Raw genomic sequence first — 20,781 nt, forward strand, 5'->3', positions numbered from 1 at the left:
CGGTCGGGTCCGACTCTTTGCGACCCTCTGGGCTGTAGTCCCCCAGGCTCCTCTGTCCATGGGATCCTCCAGGCAAGAATACTGGAATGGGTTGCCATTTCCTCCACCAAGGGATCTTCCCAACCCAGGAATCACACCCATGTCTCCTGTGTCTCCTGCATTGCAGGAGGATTCTTTACCCACGGAGCCACCTGGGAAGCCTATAGATTTAATAAATTAAATTCATAGCGTGGCAGAAAGATATTTTCTATTTTGTAGACTTTAATAAACACTACGATTAAAATGCTTAAAATAATATTAACTTTTAAAACTCAACCATTTAAAAATTTACCAGTAATGAAAGCTATATTTTTGAAATTATAAATTGTCTCTTAAGATGTTTTAAACTATAGATGTTAGCTACAGTCCTTTATTTACATGTATATGATATAAATACAGGTTTCTCTGGGGGCTCAGTTGGTAAAGAATCTGCCTGCAATGCAAGAGATGTGTTTGATCCCTGGATGGGGACGATTCCCTGGAGAAGAAAATGGCATTCCACTCTAATATTCTTGCCTGAAGAATCCCATGGACAGAGGAAGCTTGGTGGGCTGCAGTCCATGGGGTCACAAAGAGTCAGACATGATTTAGTGACTTAACAACCACCAATGTAATACACTTTCTCCCAAACCAAAGGTTCATACACTATCAAAATTTAAAAATTAAAACCATATAAAACCTCTGTGGAATCACCCAATTCTAGGATGAAAAAGAAGAGCTCAGGACGTGTTAGAAATGTGCATTATAAGCAAGCAGCTGGAATAGCCACAGTTTGCCTGGACCTTGCTGTATGTAGATTAAATTAGATATATGATCAGTGAATGGCGAACACTCCATTATGCCCATTACTTAAATTTTTATAATTTTAGTTTTTTTTTTCAATTCCACACTTAAAACATACTTTTCATATGTAAAAATATGTTGCCAGAATTTAGTTCCTCTTAATAATAACTCAAGCGTTTTTTCCTGCAAAGAGCCAGACAGGAAATGTTTTAGGCTTTGTAGACATGCTGTCTCTGTCTCATCTAGGCAACTCTATCACTCTACCTCTGAAGTAGCCCTAGGCACTACAAAAATGAACAAGAGTGGTCAGGTCCCAATAAAACTGAATCTATCAACTCTGAAATTTAAATTTCATTAAATTATTATGTAACAAAATATTCTAATTTTGATGTTTTTATAAACATTTAAGATTTTAAAATCATACTTAGCTGTTATTCTGTTCTAAACTATTAACATAACACATACAACTTTATAATAGTGAATATATATAATCAATATTTAGTAATTTACATCTAATTTCCAACAGAAACATTTTTCAAAGTATAAAACATCAAGTTTTCCTGGTTCTTTGTATTAATGTTTAAGAGTTGTGTGACCATATGGGAAAAACAAGGATTTCTGAGTCAGGAGGACTATGGATGTGAAATGTGGTAATATATTTACCAGCTATGTCTTCTTAGACAAATTACTTAACCTTTCTGAGTTTTAATTCTTTTCTATAAAAGGAAGTTAGTAATACTTCACTGGCAAGGCTTTTGTTTTAAATGTATGTTTATATATACATAAACATACATTTAGTTTTATATAATGTATGTAAATTTTTGGTAATATAAACCAGCTTCCCAGGTGGCTCAGTGGTAAAGAATCTGCCTGCCAATGCAGGAGACACAGGACACATGGGTTCGATCCCTGGGTTGTGAAAATCTCCTGGAGGAGGAAATAGCAACCCACTTCAGTATTCTTGTCTGGAAAATTCCATGGACAGAGGAGCCTGGTGGGCTACAATCCATGGGGTTGCAAAGAGTCAGACACGACTGAGCATGCGCACACACAAATCAGTATAATCCCTTTTCCTTAATAATTCATTGATAATTAGGCAACAGTTTTTAAGGAAAATGGAAACATGCAGTGTGTTAAAAGACTGTCCAGTGTTTGGTCAAATAATACATTTTCTTCATTTAAAACATGTAAACTGGCCACAGAGGCAAACTTTTAGTAATTAAATGTTAAGTATACTTTATTAATGATAATATAATTTTATTTATTTATTTATAAATGTATACTTTATAAACTTAATTTATTCATATATATCATTAATGACAATATAATTTATTTATAAATTTTAATTACATAATATAGTTTATTATATCTTGGTGACATAATTATATGAAATAGTTAGAATTTTAATGACTCTTTATGCCATGCATTTGTAACATAGCTAAGCATGTGATGCACATTTCCCATTTAGAGGAAACTTTTATTTATAATTCTGGATTTTACTGATGGAATTAGATTATAAAATTATTATAATAAAACAAAAGGCAAAAGCTAATTTAGTGGCTTTTCAAAATCTTTCCATTAGCTCTAGATTTTCAAAAAGATAATTTTAATAGTTTTTATTAATATCACTACTAATAGTATCACCTTAATATCCCACCATACTACCTTGGTGCTGTGTAAATATATTACTCCTTAATTTATAAGGGTTCATCACCTTAATCCTAATTATATAATAACATCTGCAGATTTATATTGGAACCTCGATTTTCCTTTCAAAGCTTTGTCACTTGTTAAATTGTTAAAATGAAGAACTGTCAATAAAAATAGAGTAAATACAATCATACCTTGGCATATAGATCAGTGGTCAACAAACTTTTTCTGTAAATAGTCAAATAGTAAATATTTTCAGATTTGCAGGCCATATGGTTGAAACTCTCCAACTCTGCTTTCACTGCACAAAAGCAGCCATAGACAATATGTAAACAACTGAACTTGACCATATTCAAATAAAACTTGATCTATGAACACTGAAATTTGAAATTCATAGAATTGTCATATATCATAAAATATTATTCCTCTTTGATATTTTTCAGCTATTTAAAAATATAAGGATCATTCTTAGCTTGCAGGCTATACAAAACAAGCCATGGGATAGATTTGGCATGTAAGGTGTAGTTTGCTGATCCCGATATAGATTCATGCATGTTACTTCGTGTATCATGCTTCATGTGTTTGCATATATATGTATGTAAATGCATGCCAATCATGTGAAAAGTTACTTCCGTATATAAAATTCTGATTTCCCTAATAGTGTTAAGATACATGATTAGCTGCGCTTTATATGCAAAATACTCAGATTCATTGGAAGTTCTTAGGATACGGTCTAAATGTGAATTTTCACTTTCTCACTTAAAATATATCAAGTTCCTCTTATATGCCAGGCTCTGTGCTAGGAAATGGGAACCCAGTGACCTATAGAACATGATACTGGCCATCAAGGGACCAAAAGTCTAGCAGAGAGAAACAGAACTGAAAGTAATGAGTGCATAATGTGTTCAAGGTGGGTGCACAGCAGAAGGGGGAATATTTGATTCTACATGGAGATTAAGAAAATACTTCAAAGAGAAGATTTGGGGGAACCAGAATCAGACATTCTGATCAGGTTTATGCTATTTTCTATATTCAAAATCTATATAGCATAGAAAAGGATCTCCTAGAATTTTTAGTATATAGATGATTGACTCACATGGGATGAATTTGTTTCTGAATATTATATGTCTGTGCAGTAGAACCACCTACTGTTGTGGCTCTGCTCTTTTAGATTTTCTTTTTGGAATGAAAGCCATAAATTGTAAGCATCATCAAATCATTTTACAAAGCTAAATACTTTATGGATATTTAAAATGAAAGGCACTTGATGCTCGTAGGTTTTGAAATGAAAAAATTGATTTAGAAAAACATAAATCATAAAACTGGTAGGCAACACTTCTTTCCCCCCTGTTGAGTTGTAAATTGTATCCTTCCTGAACTAACTTTTCCTGAAATTCTTTCCTGAATCTAAGTTATCAGAGGTAGCTAAGCAATATTTTTTGGTCCAGTTTAAACACAGATTTCTGAGGATAACATGTGAAATGTAAATTACTTAGGTCACCTTTGTTTCAAGGATTAATTAAGTCTTATATTGTAACAAATGGACATGAGCCTTGAGTTATGATAATAGACTTCCCCTAACAATAATTAATATATATTAATTTTGTACTTGAATTCTGAAGATAATCTGAGGTGACAAGATTAAGTTTGCTTTGAAAGTACTTGCATGAGGTTATGGAAGATGTTGGGATGTAAACAGAGAAAATCAATGATTCAGTAGCCATAGCTGACACCTGACAATAATCACATGCAGTTTTGATTTAGTCCATAGAAATCAATTATTTCTAAAAGTTAAAAATAAAATTAAATTTTATCAGTATAATAAAATTACTTTGACTTTTTTTTAATATTTGGCTTTATGAAAAACATCTAAGTTGCAAGAGGATAACTAGTGTGAAGGGGACCTGTCAATACAATTATTTTTTGAAATAATGGTTCTGTATAAAACGCTACATGTATGTAGTTTTTTCTTTTTTTTTATTTTATCTTTTTTCATTTATTTTTATTAGTTGGAGGCTAATTACTTTACAGTATTGTAGTGGGTTTTGTCATCCATCCCACCTTTTGGGAGATGAACCCTTGAATCACATATTTTGAGCATGTAGAAGAATAAAACCACAAAACTCTCTAACCTAAGCACTAAAATATGACTGCTGCTTTTTAAATCAAAATGTTTATTTTCTAAGTTTGAGTTTTGGTGATAAAGAAGATGCTTTTCTTCAATAGAACATTGTTATTTCTGTTTTATATCTTGTACTGTAATCATATTGGACATTGTCCTGAAAAAAAGTTAAAAGCCCTGTTTAATTTCTGTGTTAAGAAAAATAGAATACAGTAAAAAAAAATACATTTGAATATGACAGTGAATACACTCCATAAACTTTTGGAATGAGGATTTTTATAAGTTTTAGAAAATAGATGCATAGAACTAGACTTATTTCATTGATAAACATCTTTCTAATAGTGCCTTGCATATATTAAATTAACAAAGTTTCCTGCCTCTAGAAAAGTATATGGTATATCTCATTTAAAGTGTAGAAATAAAAGCAAGACAAAAGGAAATGAAATACATTTAAAATATATTCAGACTTTTAGTGAAAATATCTTTCATTTGTCAAACTTTGTGATTATCATTTTTAGACACTTCTTTGTATTTTAACATCTTTAATAAATCAGCTAATCATATAATGTCTATTTCACTTCTAAGTTTCCTTTTCCTGAGAAAAAAATATTATTACTTAATATTATTTACACTCTATAAAAATCAAAATAACTTTGCATCTTACTCAAGAGATGTTTGTTGATGCTGGCCTCCTATGAGCATGTTATTTTCTGTAAGCAGCATGATTAATTCTCCCCCTTTTCCCTATTATTCAACTCTTACCACATATGAAAAATAAGTTTATATTAATGTGCACTGTTTTCCCCCAGATGTTAGCATCCACTTAGCTATTATTTTAAATCCCTGCCTTCTGGTACACTGAACACATCTTGGTGTGTATGCTTCTCTTTATATTCTTTCTGGAGATGCCTCTTTTCAGTTAAATGAACCTCCTTTGTCTTTGACTAACAGCAGACTTTTAAAATTTTAATGAGAAATGTTTCCAGGATAATGAGTGCAACCTGGTTGCATTCATTCTCTAGCTTTCCTTCCTTCTCTTTTTGACCACCTGAAAGTTTCAAATTGAGGAGATTATAATCAACACCAATACTAAGTTTTTGAAATCAGACCTCAAAGTTGGGATTCAAAGTAACAGAACTAAAACCTCATGTCTAGCTTGGGGATTTTTTTAGATATTTTGCCCCACTCTCCATGGTTCACAAGTGCAATATAGATTAGCTTTAGTATTAATAAATCTATTTTACAAATGTCATTTATAGATTTAGACATGTTTAAGTGGGAATTTAGCCCCAATTAGAATTTGGAGGTTCTGAGAAACTGTCTCTTGCCTTAGTTTTGCTGGAGGCTTTGGATGGTTCCTTTCTGTCATATGTCAAAAGTCAGCTGAGGACATTGCATCACTGAGAGTAGCTGTTACACGTTTCTAAACCCTGCTCTGGATCATCTCTATACAGATGAAGGGAATTCTTGGTTAGTGCTGCCTGTGAGGCAGTGTGGTTTAGAGTTTAGATTCTTGCCAACCTTTGCAGTTTGAATCTTCCAGCAAATCTTCATGACATAGTTAGATCACGGATGCTAAATTAACACCAGAGCTCGCTGAGGGAGAGTGCAGTGATTCCGTTCATGTGGAAGGGACCCTAGTCATTACTGCGTGTTTCTCCGTCCTTAATCGCTTTTCTAACAGAGTAACGTTGCTGACTTGCTTCATTGGTGGGTGTGCTCTGAGCCCACTATTCTTTCAGCCATATCTGTCCATAGTTGGCTAGTCTTCAGCTTTCTTTATAGTTCTCTGCTTGCTTCTGAGGTTTTTAATTGTATCATTCCATTTATAACTAGGAAACATAAGAGGTGTCAAGTAGAAAATAATTTAGTGTATTCCCTGGCTGCTGTGATATATGGAGCTTTGCCCACAAAGGGAAAATATGGTGTGACAAAATGGGTGGAGGCTTTTGCCTAGCCCCCGCCAAACTCGTTGCATCTGATAATGACAGTATTGTGTACCTCAGTGGCAACATCATTGCCAGTGAGGATTTTGCCAAGATACACCACCTCAAAGGAGAAATAATATATTAAAGAGTTTTCGAAAGCTATACTTCCTGCTGTAAAAACCATCTCCTATGCTTGCCTCTATAATGTATTAAAGATCATTATACTATTAGAATAAAAAAAAAAACCCAATACCTTATGGCTCTATTGTCTTTGTAGAGCAGAAATTTATTGAGTGCCTGATTTTTCACCCACTATATGAATACACACCCAGGTTTCTGTGTATGCATATGCCACCATTGTTCTTAAGCAGTCTTTCCTTTTAATGTCTTCTTGGGAAGAATAAAATATAAGCAGTAAATCTCTGTTATGATTTGGATTCAGTGTGCTCAAGACTGACTGATGATTCCTTTCTTCTACCGTTTGACTATAATATCAGAGTGTGCTTAGGTGAGTTGAAAATGCTGTTTCACCATGTCAGGTTAACTGCCTTTAAAAGCCAGATCCAAGAGAAGCAGCTTAGACAGAGGATTTTTAGATTAAATCCTCTATAAATGCATGTCCATTTAGAAGCTAAATTAACAAAACTGTCCTCATCGACTTCTCAGATTTTCTCTTGCATGCCCATGGTAGCTAGAAAAGCCACTGGTTGAGCAGTCAGCATCTTTGATATAAAGTTAGAAATATAACTCACATGTACTTATTCTTCTATGTAGTGTCTCTCCTTGCAGTCAAAACAGAACCTTTGAACAGCAGTGAAGCCACAGCCACGACCGGAGACGGAGCGCTTGACACTTTTACTGGGTCAGGTAAAGCCTTACGCGTGTGCCTCGTTCTGTACGCATTGTGGTCCATGTCGTCCTCCTAGTGAATAATCGAGAATTTGGATTTTTATAAATCCAGCAATAAATTCACTTTTGGGAAAACGTATTATCATAAAATGATGTGCTTTTAGAAATAACATTTGGAATCGTTCTACTGCGTCTGCAGTTGACAACCAAGCAATGCCCCGACATTCTTATTAGCAATAAGCAAAGCTCGCTTCATTCATAATTATTTTATACAGTGCTTGATTTAATTATTAGTTTGTAATAATCAATGTTGTTCCTTCAACTTGCCTGTTTAAATGACTAAAAACTGCCTTCTCTCCAACATTCGAGATGTAAAACTATCCATTCGATTCCTTCTAAATAACCTTGTTTCCTCTCTGGGTTTAAAAAAAACCCTCCTGTGTAAGCAGCTGAGTGACAAGTATTAAAGGTTAATGGACTGCGGGAGAGCACATGCTGGTCGCATTAGAACCCAGCCTCTGAGCACTGACTTTCCCTCTAATGCTTCAAAGAGAACAATAGTGTGTCTTTAAACATCAATCCTCTTTAAATATAAATACCTGATAACTCCCAGGTGGGCACAAACAACACGCATTGAGTTGACTTAAGGATTCCACTCCCTCCTGCCCCAACACAATATTTCGTTTGGTTGATTATCTGATGAGAGGGCTTTTTTCAACCTGAGGAGGAATTTGTATAGCAGAAAGCTGAACATTAAACCTAGAAAAGTATTCATTATATTAAATCTTGGTTCTGTTATTCTACTCTAACGTATTTTATACTTATTCGTGTTCTCACATACAAGAATTTGATGTGGGTATGCTTCTCATGTGAAAAGAGTGGAGGTAAAGCCTTGAACTCTAATGTCATTATAGCATATATTTGATTTTCATAGATGCAGATGATCCCATTTCATTGGTTCACACTGATTGGAAGCAGCTGCCATGCAGTCACATAAGTATTAGAACTCCAAACAGAAAGATATAATAATTTATACGCTTTGTATAGAGAAGCTTTGGAGAAGGAACTGGTAACCTACTCCAGTGTTCTTGCCTGGAGAATCCCAGGGACAGGGGAGCCTGGTGGGCTGCCGTCTATGGGATCACACAGAGTCGGACACGACTGAAGTGACTTAGCAGCAGCAGCATAGAGAATCTTGTGTCCTAATTCACATCCTTTCTAGCAATTCTCTTGCTGCTCAGGAGATAAGGTACTAACTTACCCTAGCATTTGTATTACTAACGTACTATAACTATTGTAAACTTTCTGCAAAACAAATGCATATATGAACATGGATTTTAAGGTTAAGAATGAAATTAAATAATTGCTGACATACTTAAATCGCATACCACAAAGTTAATGAAAACTGACTGAAAAAATTATAAGATGTCAGCTCCAGAGGAAATTGCAGAGATCTCTGATGATCCATTATAAGAAGCAAGAGTGTCGGGGCACAGAGATGCTAAAGATGGTTAGGCCAAACAGTCAGGGCCTCCCGGGTGGTCACTGGTATAAATGAGTCTAGAACAATGTCCTGTCAGTCCAAGAGTCCTTTCTTTAAAAGTTTATTGGAAAATATAAAGATGGAAAAAGAAATATGTGTGAACTGTCAAGCTGTCTGGACTTTACTGTCTGGACTTTACTTATATTATATTTACAAATAGTTTCCCAGTTTTCTTTTAAGAATTATGTAGGGTTGGGCTGTCCAGAAAAGTAGCCACTGCCCATATGTGTTTAAGTCTAAATGAAATACTATTTGGTTAAAAAGCAAGATTTTTTTAATCTAGTCACATTAATTGTATTCTAAGTATTTAATAGTTGTATGTGGGATTTTTTTAATAGTGGCTTGTTTAATAGTTGTATGTTAAATAATTTTTAATGGCTACCATATTGGACAACTCAGATATAGAATATTTCCAGCTCCATGGACCAAGTCCAGTTGTGTGTGTGTGTGCGCGCGTGTGTGTGTGTGCACACGCGTGCTTCGGCACTCAGCCATGGTTGACTCTTTGCACCTCCATGAACTGTAGCCCACCAGGCTTCTCTCTCTATGGGATTTTCCAGGCAAGAATCCTGGAGCAGGTTGCCATTTCCTCCTCCAAGGGATCTTCCTGACTCAAGGATTGAACCCACATATCTTTCGCCTCCTGCATTGGCTGATGGGTTCTTTACCACTGCTCCATCTGGGAAGTCAAGTTCAGTTGGACAGAGTGATTTAGGTCAGGGATTCTCAATAGCACTGCTATTAAAATCACAGCCTTTTTTTTTCTTGTGGAGGAGCTGTCTTCTGCAATAGAAGGTGTTTATCCGTATCCCTGGCACCTATCCCAAGTTAATTGTAGCATGCCTCCGTTGTGACAGCTTACTGCGTCTCCTGACATTTTTAATGCTCCCTGGCAGGCAAAATTTCTACCCATCTCCCTACTCATCTCCCATCTCTCATCCCCTAGAGAGGCAGTGATCTAAGGTATTACAGAAATAAAGGTAAAACCTTAAGATTGCTTGATACCACCTTGTGAGAATCTGATAATATTCATTAAAAATATGTTTTACCTAATTTTCAGACATTCTGAAGACAGACACTTTGCTTACTTTTATATGAGGAAATGATGGAATATAATAAGTTGAGTGCTTTGCGTACATTTCTTGATTAATTAAATGCTGATAGGGAATACAAGGAAGGTCTCCTAAATTTGTACATGGTGTTCCAGAAATCATACTGCAGAGATTAGACTGTGTAGGAACAGTCTTTACTTTGATCAGCGTAATCTCAGCTCACTTTAATCCAGTTTTGTCATTGTTTTTAGTTATCTGCAGATTTATTAGTTAGAATAAAATGTATACTGTATAGTCAAGAAGTATAAATTTTCTAAGTTTTATGTGAACAATTTTCTGAGTCAGAGGTTTTGTTTACTACTTAGAAAATGAACATATAGACATTAATATGAAATTTTAAAAGTTGAATCTTTGTACTGTTGTGGGTACATTATTCTAATGATATCTAGATTCATTCATTAGAGGGAAGAAGCATCCTGTATATTCAGAATTGTGTTCATATATGTGAGGCTTTTTAAAAAATAATTTTGTTTGGCTAATTCAATGAAAGCTAAGTATTTTTTTCATTATTTGATATTACTTTAGAAAAGCCTTGTGTTTCACAATCTTGAGAATAACTGATTAGTATAGTCTAAGTCTTGCGTGTACCACAATGAAGTTTTATAAATGAGATGAAAATGTGAAATTAGGCCTTACTTAACTATATTTCTGCTAATCATTGTTAATTAATGAATCAGACTGAATTTCCTACACGGTATACTGTTGCTATTACGCAATGTATGTTTAGTATCCATGATGTGATAGAAAAGGCTTGTTCTCATTGAGTTGATTTGAAAGTTTTGAACATTTTTTATGTTTTTAATAAACAAGTGAAAAATTAATGGCTCACTGCTCCACATATTTTCAAATATACCTAGCAAATTCACTTAAACTTTGGTTGCTGAAAACATTTAAGACGTTACACCTCAAATCATATTCAGTGATTGTCAAAACTGATTCATACTATTCTTGAAAATGTACTTTCTGCATTATTGCTATGAAAACTATAATATGCTCTCCATACTCAGAGCTTACAGTCCAAATAGCATTTTAAATACATTAAATTCTATGTGTTTATGAAGCAATAGATCACAAGGGTACTTAATAGCATTTGGATATAGAAATATATCATGTTTCATAAAATAGTTAGCAACCTAAACCTATTTGTCACTTTTACAATTCTGAAAGTTTAGCTCCAGAATTATGAACAACTTAGAAGGGACACAGTACTTTGAAGTATAACTATGATTGATTAGGCTAAACTAATTCCAGCGCTGCGTTGTATACTACTTTAATCTTTTTGAAAAGTGAATGAACAGCAGATGGCCTAATAAAGACACTCTGTGTGCTTGCCCAGTATGGATTGGCTCTGAAGGGACGGCCTTAACACTTTAGGGTCCATATATTTGCAATACATCTGTCTTAGTCAAGGCAGATGGTTAAAGGAAAAAGAAACTTCCCAACTTTTGGAAATAGTCCAATTTGGGACTGCATGTTTGGCTGAAATGTTGATAAGACCTGATTTTCACCTTTAAAATCTTCTCAACAAAGTCCAGTCTGTGAGAGTTCAAAACACATTTGTAAATAGGATTGCTGCTGGATGTCAGAGTTCTGCTTTTTTTCATGTGGCATTGTCACCCAGGCTTTCTGTGTATATTCCAGTTATTACGAGAATTATTTGGACTCTGCATTTTAACTACTCATCAGATTGACAAAATGAAATAGAAGGCATTATCATTTTATAACTTGAAAATGAAGGTTGAAACATCACATTTTTCTTAATTTTTATTGTATTTCTATTAGAGTAAATGCAGAGGAAGAATACTATTTTGTCATCATGTTTGGAATTTAAAACATGAAGTTTGCAAATGAAAAGGTTTACTTTTGTATCATGAAAGCTTAATTACTTATAATCAAGGATATTTATTCATAGCATATTAACGCATAAGAGCATGCCACTGATTTGAGAAAATGGAAGAATGATGAGGGGGATTGATTTGTGAGAAGATATCATGTCATTTTCCTAGAACAAATATGGAACAGTTTAATTAGAAGAAAATGTTTAGGCATCTGTTTCTGTTTAGAAAACAAATGAATTTTCTGTTTAGTAAATGAATGAATTTTTTTAAATACCTCTCTAACATGGTCATTTCTTTAAATTAGTTTTGATTACTCCAGTGAAACCAATGAAACATATTTATGAAGCAACCTTTTTTCTATTTTTTGTGTCTCACAGTAATAACAAGTAGTGGCTACAGCCCCAGATCTGCACATCAATATTCCCCACAGCTGTATCCTTCCAAGTAAGTGGTCAGTAGTCTTTCAGATTTGTTAGAATAATTTTCTGGGATTACTTGATTAATCATATTTACACAATATAATAACTTCAAATCAGGGTATATTTATATATATAAATGTTATAGATAGTTGAATAGGTAGATTCTTGGATAGATTCATCAGATAGATTAGACCTATAAATAAATATCTTTCACAAATCTAGGAATATATTCACTTTTATCCAGACAGTTACTTTAATTCTGAACATTTATATATTTTGAAGAAAGCATCAAGCACAGATCAGAATATACTGTTTTTTTTAATAAAAATTTGAAAACTCTTACTAGTCTAAAGAAAATCTGCAAAGATTACATTTTACGCAAACCTCAACACTTCATAATTTGTTCCAGCTTTATGATATTTTTATTGGATTTCAAATATTAATAAACATTTTGGAAAAATATATACTATTGCTTTTATAACTAATGTAGTCAACGTTTTGAGGACAGTGGTAAACATTTCAAGCTTAACTATATTGGGTGTATATCTGAATTTGGTTGCCATCAGAGAGATAAGATTTGGGATTCCTGATCATGCACATTTAAAAGTTATTTTCCACAGCAGCTACAGTGTTTATCCTTAAGCATAGGCTAGAGATTGGATATCTATTTTGAGGACATTCTGTAAGATGTGGCAAGATGAAGGGAAAGGTTTTACATTTCAAGAAGCTGCATACTTTAAAAAAAAAATGTTTTGGTAAGATTTTTAGTTCTTGTAGGGAATTCTTCCTAGGACTTTTAATGACTTTTGTAGTCATTACATGGCATTGGGTCATGCATGGTAACAGGAAATAATGCTCATGAGTTAATTAATTAATTAACTGACCTGGGCTCATTAATTAACTGACCTGTACTCCACTTTCCTTATCTACATATCAATTGGAATACTATTTCAGATGTAAGCAATATAGACCTGGAAGAGACTTTCAGGATGATATCTAAACCAAAGTTTTCTTTTCACAGGTGAAGTATAGACTTAGGAAGTTTATTTGTCCAAGGTATTGAGACTGGGTTATAGCAGAGCCCGGTCTCCTGACATTCAGACTCTTGTCCTTTTCTATATTGTTAAAATGATATTGTGGATAAAGAAGAGGATTACTTCCTGGCTACTATCAGGTTTCACTGAATCTAAGCTGTCTGAAATAATATGCAGTCTTTGTTGCCACAGTAATGCTATTTTTCTGATATTTAGGCCCTATCCACACATTCTTTCTACACCAGCAGCTCAAACAATGTCCGCCTATGCAGGCCAGACTCAGTATTCGGGGATGCAGCAGCCAGCCGTCTACACTGCCTACTCTCAGACAGGACAGCCCTACAGCCTGCCCACTTACGGTATTTCACGTCTTCTCTCTTCTCCTTCTTTGGTTACAAGCAGGTAATCCTGCTGGCTAGTAGTTGTATATTCTAATATTCTTATATAGACTCTTATATTCTAATATAAGTTGCAACTCATGTTACAGCGTGATCATTTTACTAATGAAATGGTTTGCACATGCACTTTCCAAACAGATCTGGGCGTGATGTTACCGGGCATCAAGACAGAGAGTGGACTCTCGCAAACTCAGTCTCCATTACAGAGTGGGTGCCTCAGTTACAGCCCAGGCTTCTCTACCCCACAGCCAGGCCAGACCCCTTATTCTTATCAGATGCCAGGTAAGCAGTCACCCAGGAAACATGTTGAATGAAAAAGAATTCTTTGAATGAGACTCCTTGGCTTCAGACTAAGAATATATAGTAATGAAGACAGTATTAAATGCTACCACTGCTCAGACGATATCATTGGAAAAGATAACTAAGGGGGAACATGATGAAAAGAGCTCAACATACATCAAGAAACATGACCCATATTAAATTTAAATACTTAAGCTTAAGTTGCATAAAATTGGCAGGAAGCTAAGTCCAAGCAAAGCAACCTCCAAGCCAGTCACCACACCAGTCACATGTTTGGCATCTACTTAAGGGATTTCAAAGATTCATGACAAAATCCAGCATTTTCTTGTCAGGATTCCTTATGTATGTAATGCTGTTTTGATTTAATTTAAAACTGAGTTAGCACTTTTCTAAGTCCTATATTTACTGTTGAATGATTGAGGATTTCTTTTTTTGTTCATTTCTAAAATACCTCCCCCCCTGTTAGTACTATATTCCTTAAATAGGAATATTTAAATCATTTGTACCTACCCTCTTAAAGCTTTTTTCTCCCTATATGATCATTACTTAATTTTTCTTTTTGTCTCCTATTAAAAATTATTTTTGAACATTGTATAGTAATTGCAGAAAATAATTTAGTGACATGGTAAAAACATTAAAAGCTTACTTTTTATCTGTCATTGTTTTCTAATGATTAGTCATAGCTTGGGGGCTATCTGAGCATTATTCAGATGAACTATTATTATTGACATTTTGGTTGATTGACTAAAATGAAATAATTACTTAGGCCTTTTTTGGCTGAAATGACAGGTATCTTTTTTCCTTATAATGTTGGTAGGTAAATATTTGCATACATGCCTCAGCTTCAGTTGGCAGTGTGGAAAAGGCCATAGAGACATTTCTATTTATTCCCCAGAATACTTTTATATTGGATATTCCAGGCTACATTAATTTGCGTTATTACCTAATACTATTGCTATTCAAAACATGTTGATAAAAAAAAAATAATCAGATGCCTTACTAGTCTTTTATTCCTTAACAAGTGCATTTCATGAGAACAGATTTTTTCGAATCTATAGATTGATGGTTTGCTTGTTTTTGCCCTAATTTTAAATAACTAAATAACCTGCTGACTTTGTCATAAAATTTTAGGTTATCGAACCTTAGATGATTGTGGTATAAACAGTTCTCCCTTGGGTCTGAGCCCTAGCCTACAGCTTTTTTGTTCTAAGGAAAGGACATTAAAGGAACAAAAAGATGGGATGCTGGAAGCCTCATTTCTGAACGGATTCTGTATGTTTATTTCCTAAGCTAGCCTCAGCCAATTGTTTAAACTTGAGTAGTTTTTGTATGCATATGCAGTTGATATGACCATTAAAAAGTTGCAGTTGTTTCCTGGAAGTAGTCTCACTATCCCTATTTTATTCTTTGAGTACTTCTGTACATGTAGACATTGGCCCTTGGAAAGTTAGCTGAGTCCTTAGACTGTTCCCACAAACTTCTGTTTAACTCTACAGCATTCTAAAGGAAGGAATTTACCAGTTGTCAGAAGAAAAAGCCAAGCAACCCTTGAAAATCTCTCCGTTTCAAATCTCACTGCCTCAACAACAAAATTTAAAATATATTGCATTGAATTCTGCAAAGTGAAATATTTTAGTATTTTTCAAGAAATACTTTTTAAATGCAATTTGTTCTTTTATCTCTAGGTTCTAGTTTTGCACCATCTTCTACTATTTATGCAAATAATTCAGTTTCAAATTCAACGAATTTCAGTGGTTCACAACAGGTATAGTAGCTTTATATATTTATGCTTTTTATATATATCATATTTTTGAAGAATAGTATCAGGTTAATAAACTTTATTTATTTAAAGTTAAGACAGAATTTCAGAGTAGTAAAGATTAGCTATCTACATACTTGGGATATGTATAATTATGGGTATTTTAGGTTTCCTGATTGCTAAAGGTTTAGCTTTTAAACATTTAAGCCATGATTGTTTTAGTCATGGGAAGAAACGAGAAAATCTACTGCATCCTTTCTGATTATCTTAAACCATACTAAATTAATTTTATTTTTTCTTAATAAAAAAGTTATGAAAATTGATAGGTTGAACTATAATCAATAATCAGATTATGATATAGAGTATTGAGCATGCTTGGTCCAAACCCAAATCATTTTTTTTCCAAAACAAAATGCATCTCAGACTCCATACTGGCTTTTATTTTTCAGTTTTATGAATTTTTTGATAACTTTAGTTCCTGCTCTCCTGAGAACTGTAATTTTTTGCTTTTGTCTTTACACCTGCTCCTAGAATTCCTTAGCTCTCCTAGTGATGTTTGCTTAATCATTTTGTGAATTTTGAAGCTTACGATTGTTTCTAGAATCATGTTAGAATTATATGTGGAGCAAGAAGCAATGTCTCTGAAAGGGTAAATCAGCATGGAAGGAGATGAATTTGTGATATATTCAGATACTTTCTTATTTTCTACCTCTCAGTCATGTTCAGAGTAGTTGAGATGGAAGGATAGCTGATTTCATGGGTAAGCAATACACTATTTTACTCTTAACAGACTTGCTGGAATTCTGTATGTGTTAAAATAAAAGTTACTGGACAAGCGTTTGCTCTTTGGATTTACTGAAGGAATTATATTAATTGCCTTCTCCTGTCAATTCTTATTAGGACAACAAGAGGCTAAGAGGAAAATTTAATGATTAAACAGTGGAATAATGTTAATAATATTTTTGACAAGATTAAAATAAACTGCATAATTTGGCATTAGTTTGAAAAATGGTTTCTTAAAACACTAAATGTCAAGACCAGTATGTATATTTTATTATAAATAATTAAGAATTTTTGATAATCCAGGTGGCTTAATTTCAGTCACTCATTTATTAATACACTGGGCATTTATTGGGTACCTGTTAGCCATTAGATTTTTTGACTATGCATTGAAGATTTGAGAATTGTAAGTCAGTGTTCCCTGCTCTTTGAAAGGATTCAATCCTCCTGAAGACATAGATATGAAAATAATATGGACAAGGGGTAGAATATTTTAATGTAATAATAGAAATATACACTAGACAGAGTGGAAGCATAAAGAAAAGACTGCTTTGTTCTACCTAGGAGGATTCAAAATGTAATACGTAAAAGGATTTTGAAGGACTATTTAGATCATTTTAGAATTATTAAAAACTTATAATAAAAAGCGGGTGAGAGGAATTGATCCAGTGGCTTTCCTTTTTCCTTAACAAATGATGCAAACTAAATATTTGAAAACCTCACTGAAGATTTATTTAAGTCAAGGCCTCAGGTGGAATGTAGCCTGTGAGAAACTGGGTAAGAAAATCTTTTAATCATTTTATTAAAATTATCTCCTGCCAAGAAAACAAAATTATCAAGGGCAGCCTACAAAGGGAACAGATACCACAGTAATGCAGCCCAGGGTCGGTGTGGAAGTGAAGGAAGGGCACAGCTCCTTCTTGCCAGTGATTTTGGAAGATGAGATTGAATGCTGTGAATGCAAGCATCTCCTTCGCTCTTCTTCAAGTGCATAAGATCTGACAATGTATACCCTTGAATGCGTAATTCTGAATAGGGGAGTAAAGCATATATGATCTTTAGGTAGATTAAAATGTGTGTTCTGCACCTGGTTTGCAAAACCCCACAGGGTATTTCATTACTGTGTGCATGTGAAAGATGCCCACAGAATGGTCTCTGCTTTTTAGGATCACCTTAAAGCTGTGGACTCCAAAAACAATGGAGCCAGATACTGTTCTTTCTGTTACCATTGTGATTGCTTTTCTTTGGAGCATGCCAGAGGAGCATGTCTTTCACACACACACATCTCAATTGTTATTTCAGGATTATCCATCCTACACAGCCTTTGGCCAAAACCAGTATGCACAGTATTACTCTGCATCAACGTATGGAGCGTACATGACATCAAATAACACAGCTGATGGCTCATCCTCCACGACCTCAACCTACCAGTTGCAGGAATCTCTCCCAGGACTGACTAGCCAACCAGGTACAGATCTTCATCCAGGTGAAATATTTTTTTATAAGTTTTGCTTGTCTAATAATACAGAGAAAATGGACATTTAAAAAAAATCTTTCTTAAAAAAGACTGAAAGCTCCCAGATAATTATGCTGGTGTTTAATCTGTGCTCGTACCACTGTATTAGGTGAGGCTTTTCTGGCATGTCAGAAAACCCTTCTTTTATTAGTAGATGTGGGATAGGCAATTCTAATCTCAAATGACAGAATATGTATAAATATGAAGATAAAAAGGTAAGTGAATCTTTTTCCAGACTAATTAGTTTGTGGAGATCTTAACAATATAGAAAAGTAGTAATATTATCTTCTTTGGGTAAAACTGATAATATTTCCTTTATGTTTGAGAAACTGTATGACTTATTCACCTTATGAGTCATCAGTAGCTCAAGCCAGTGAAGATTTCCTATATTCTTAGGATTTTGTGTATATATATATATATATATCTTAGGATATTCATAGGATCCTTGGTAGGTAATTTAATACCTTTGTCTGATGAACACATATTTAAAATCCATTATATTCTTCATTGCCAGAAGCTTATCTGTATTCTTATTAGAATTGTATTTGCTGACACATTTAACACTTGCCTTAACCTCCACCCAGTCTAAATCCTGTGTTCCAATTCAGTCCTGATCCTCTTTGAGTAAATACTTAACATTTCATTAAGAGTCTTAACGTTAATTTAAAGAATGAATGATTTCAGAATCCTTGCTTAATGAATGGTAGAAACACTTCAGGTAAGGAAATGTTTGACGTTCTCATCACACTGTAAAAGGTGTTTCTCACTGGTGAATATATGGGGAAAACAAGGTAGGATAACTATTCAGAAGCAAAACCACAGAAGAAGTAGTTGATCATCAAGACATCAGAGACTGAGTGATAAGACCAGCAAAGTGTTTTGGAATTTACTAGAATTGAGCAACCAGGAATGAAAACTATTTATACACTAAAAACTTTTTATGCTGAGAACTTTGGATAGAAGATTGACTATGATCTTTGGCCACCTGATGCAGAGAGCTGACTCATTTGAAAAGACCCTAATGCTGGGAAAGATTGAGGGCAGGAGGAGAAGGGGACGACACAGGATGAGATGGTTGGATGGCATCACCGATACAATTGACTTGGGTTTGGGTGGACTCCGGGAGTTGGTGATGGACAGGGAGGCCTGGCGTGCTGCGGTTCATGGGGTCGCAAAGAGTTGGACATGACTGAGCGACTGAACTGAACTGAATGTCAATATGACCACAAGAGTTTCTCTGTAGGAAAGACACAGATGGGTACTTTCTATTATCTAAAGAATAATCAACTTTCAGAATCACTCTTTTATTTATATTAAAAGTACTAAATGCAGGAATGTAGGTATTCTGAGTGTATGACTTTGAATGTAATACATTTGTATGTGACATTCTTATATTCACTATGAGAACACTGCAATTTCTTCAGCTTCCCATTGATTGCTAGTGCCAGTGAATATAGTCTGATGTAATTTTCAGATCTTTTGAGACTTTCTGTTGAGTTTAAAGAAGAAAGTATTTCTATATGTAACCATATCATTCTCTCAACCAAAATCATAACAATGCACGTGTCTGGATCTTTAAGAATTTCTGTGATCTCAGAGCTTTCTTCAACACAGTTTTAAGTTATATTTTGCCTTTGCAGACTGGCATGCATCTGAAAAGTAAACAAGTTCACAAGTATGGGATTTTTCTCTATTACTGATGAAATCTGAGTTATTTTGTTTAAGGGCATAAAGAGTATTTTCTATTGACTGGCTCTGCATTTGGACTCAAAGCAGAGACCTAACAATTAAAATTTATGAAAACAGTTTTTCATAAATCTTTCCCTGTTGACTTCTCCCATGTTTAAAATGGAAACATACGTTATGCTCTATAAGAGACAGCTGGTTGCTCTGATTTAGCGATAAACCTAATGAAACAAAGTTGGATATGAATATCCAAAACTTAGAAGGTGCAGTTCTTCGTTATGGCACTGATTAAAAGATAATTATTCAATCATGTGTAGTATTGGCTCAGGAAAAAGCCTAGGGCAATGGGTAATGACTGAGTTATTTGAAAATTACGAATAACATTCAGTTATTTATCAATACTTTACCTTATTAGGTAATTTGACAATGTATTTAAAGAAACATTACCATGCTGATTAATAACAGATATTTTAGTTTATTATCTTTGAAAAGATATTCATTTGCCTTTACCATAAAGTTTATCTTAGATATTTGCATTCAGAATGTTTGATGACTGATTAGCACATTAAGCTTACTGATAGTTTTCTAGCTCCTTTTTAAAATTTTAAACATTTTTAAAATTAAATATAACTAGCAATTTGTAACAGTAGTCTGTACTCTGAGACCTTGAAAACATAGTACATTTGCTAATTAAACTTTACAAATGCTGCAGAAAAGTAAAGGATATAGTAAGATCCCTTCACACTTTGAGAAACCAGTTTCTTCAGCAGAACCCAGTAGTCTTTCCAGGTTTTATGGCAGTTTACATAAGGACAGGAAGGAAAGCAAAGTTCTAATTCATTTCATTGAAGCCAACAAGAGGATTTAGATGGAAAGGACTAACCACATTTAACTTCTCTGCCAATTTGCATTTTTCCTACCTAGTGTTACTGTACCCTAATGCAATTACCTGAGTGAAATCGACAGAGGCACTGGAATTAACAGCTTTCTCCTTTGAAAAGTCAACAAATGTTTAATGATCAATT

At 34.1% G+C, this 20,781-nt stretch overlaps 1 protein-coding gene across 13 annotated transcripts in view; it reads left to right on the forward strand.

Moving 5' to 3' along the window:
* EYA4 (EYA transcriptional coactivator and phosphatase 4) overlaps positions 1-20,781 on the forward strand; it is a 306,683-nt gene that overhangs the window by 227,450 nt on the left and 58,452 nt on the right. For 5 of the 13 annotated variants that reach the window (XM_043456882.1, XM_043456883.1, XM_043456886.1 and 2 more), the window contains 6 exons: positions 7,297-7,389; positions 12,242-12,308; positions 13,534-13,676; positions 13,854-13,997; positions 15,701-15,780; positions 17,857-18,040. In XM_043456882.1, the coding sequence (XP_043312817.1) occupies positions 7,297-7,389; positions 12,242-12,308; positions 13,534-13,676; positions 13,854-13,997; positions 15,701-15,780; positions 17,857-18,040 (711 nt within the window). Of the gene's footprint in view, positions 1-7,296; positions 7,390-12,241; positions 12,309-13,533; positions 13,677-13,853; positions 13,998-15,700; positions 15,781-17,856; positions 18,041-20,781 lie in introns of those variants that run through there. The other 8 variants (XM_043456888.1, XM_043456887.1, XM_043456891.1 and 5 more) reach the window with 4 other exon arrangements.

Source organism: Cervus canadensis, chromosome 33 (genome assembly GCF_019320065.1).
Source record: "Cervus canadensis isolate Bull #8, Minnesota chromosome 33, ASM1932006v1, whole genome shotgun sequence".
In the NCBI taxonomy this organism is placed as follows: domain Eukaryota; kingdom Metazoa; phylum Chordata; class Mammalia; order Artiodactyla; family Cervidae; genus Cervus; species Cervus canadensis.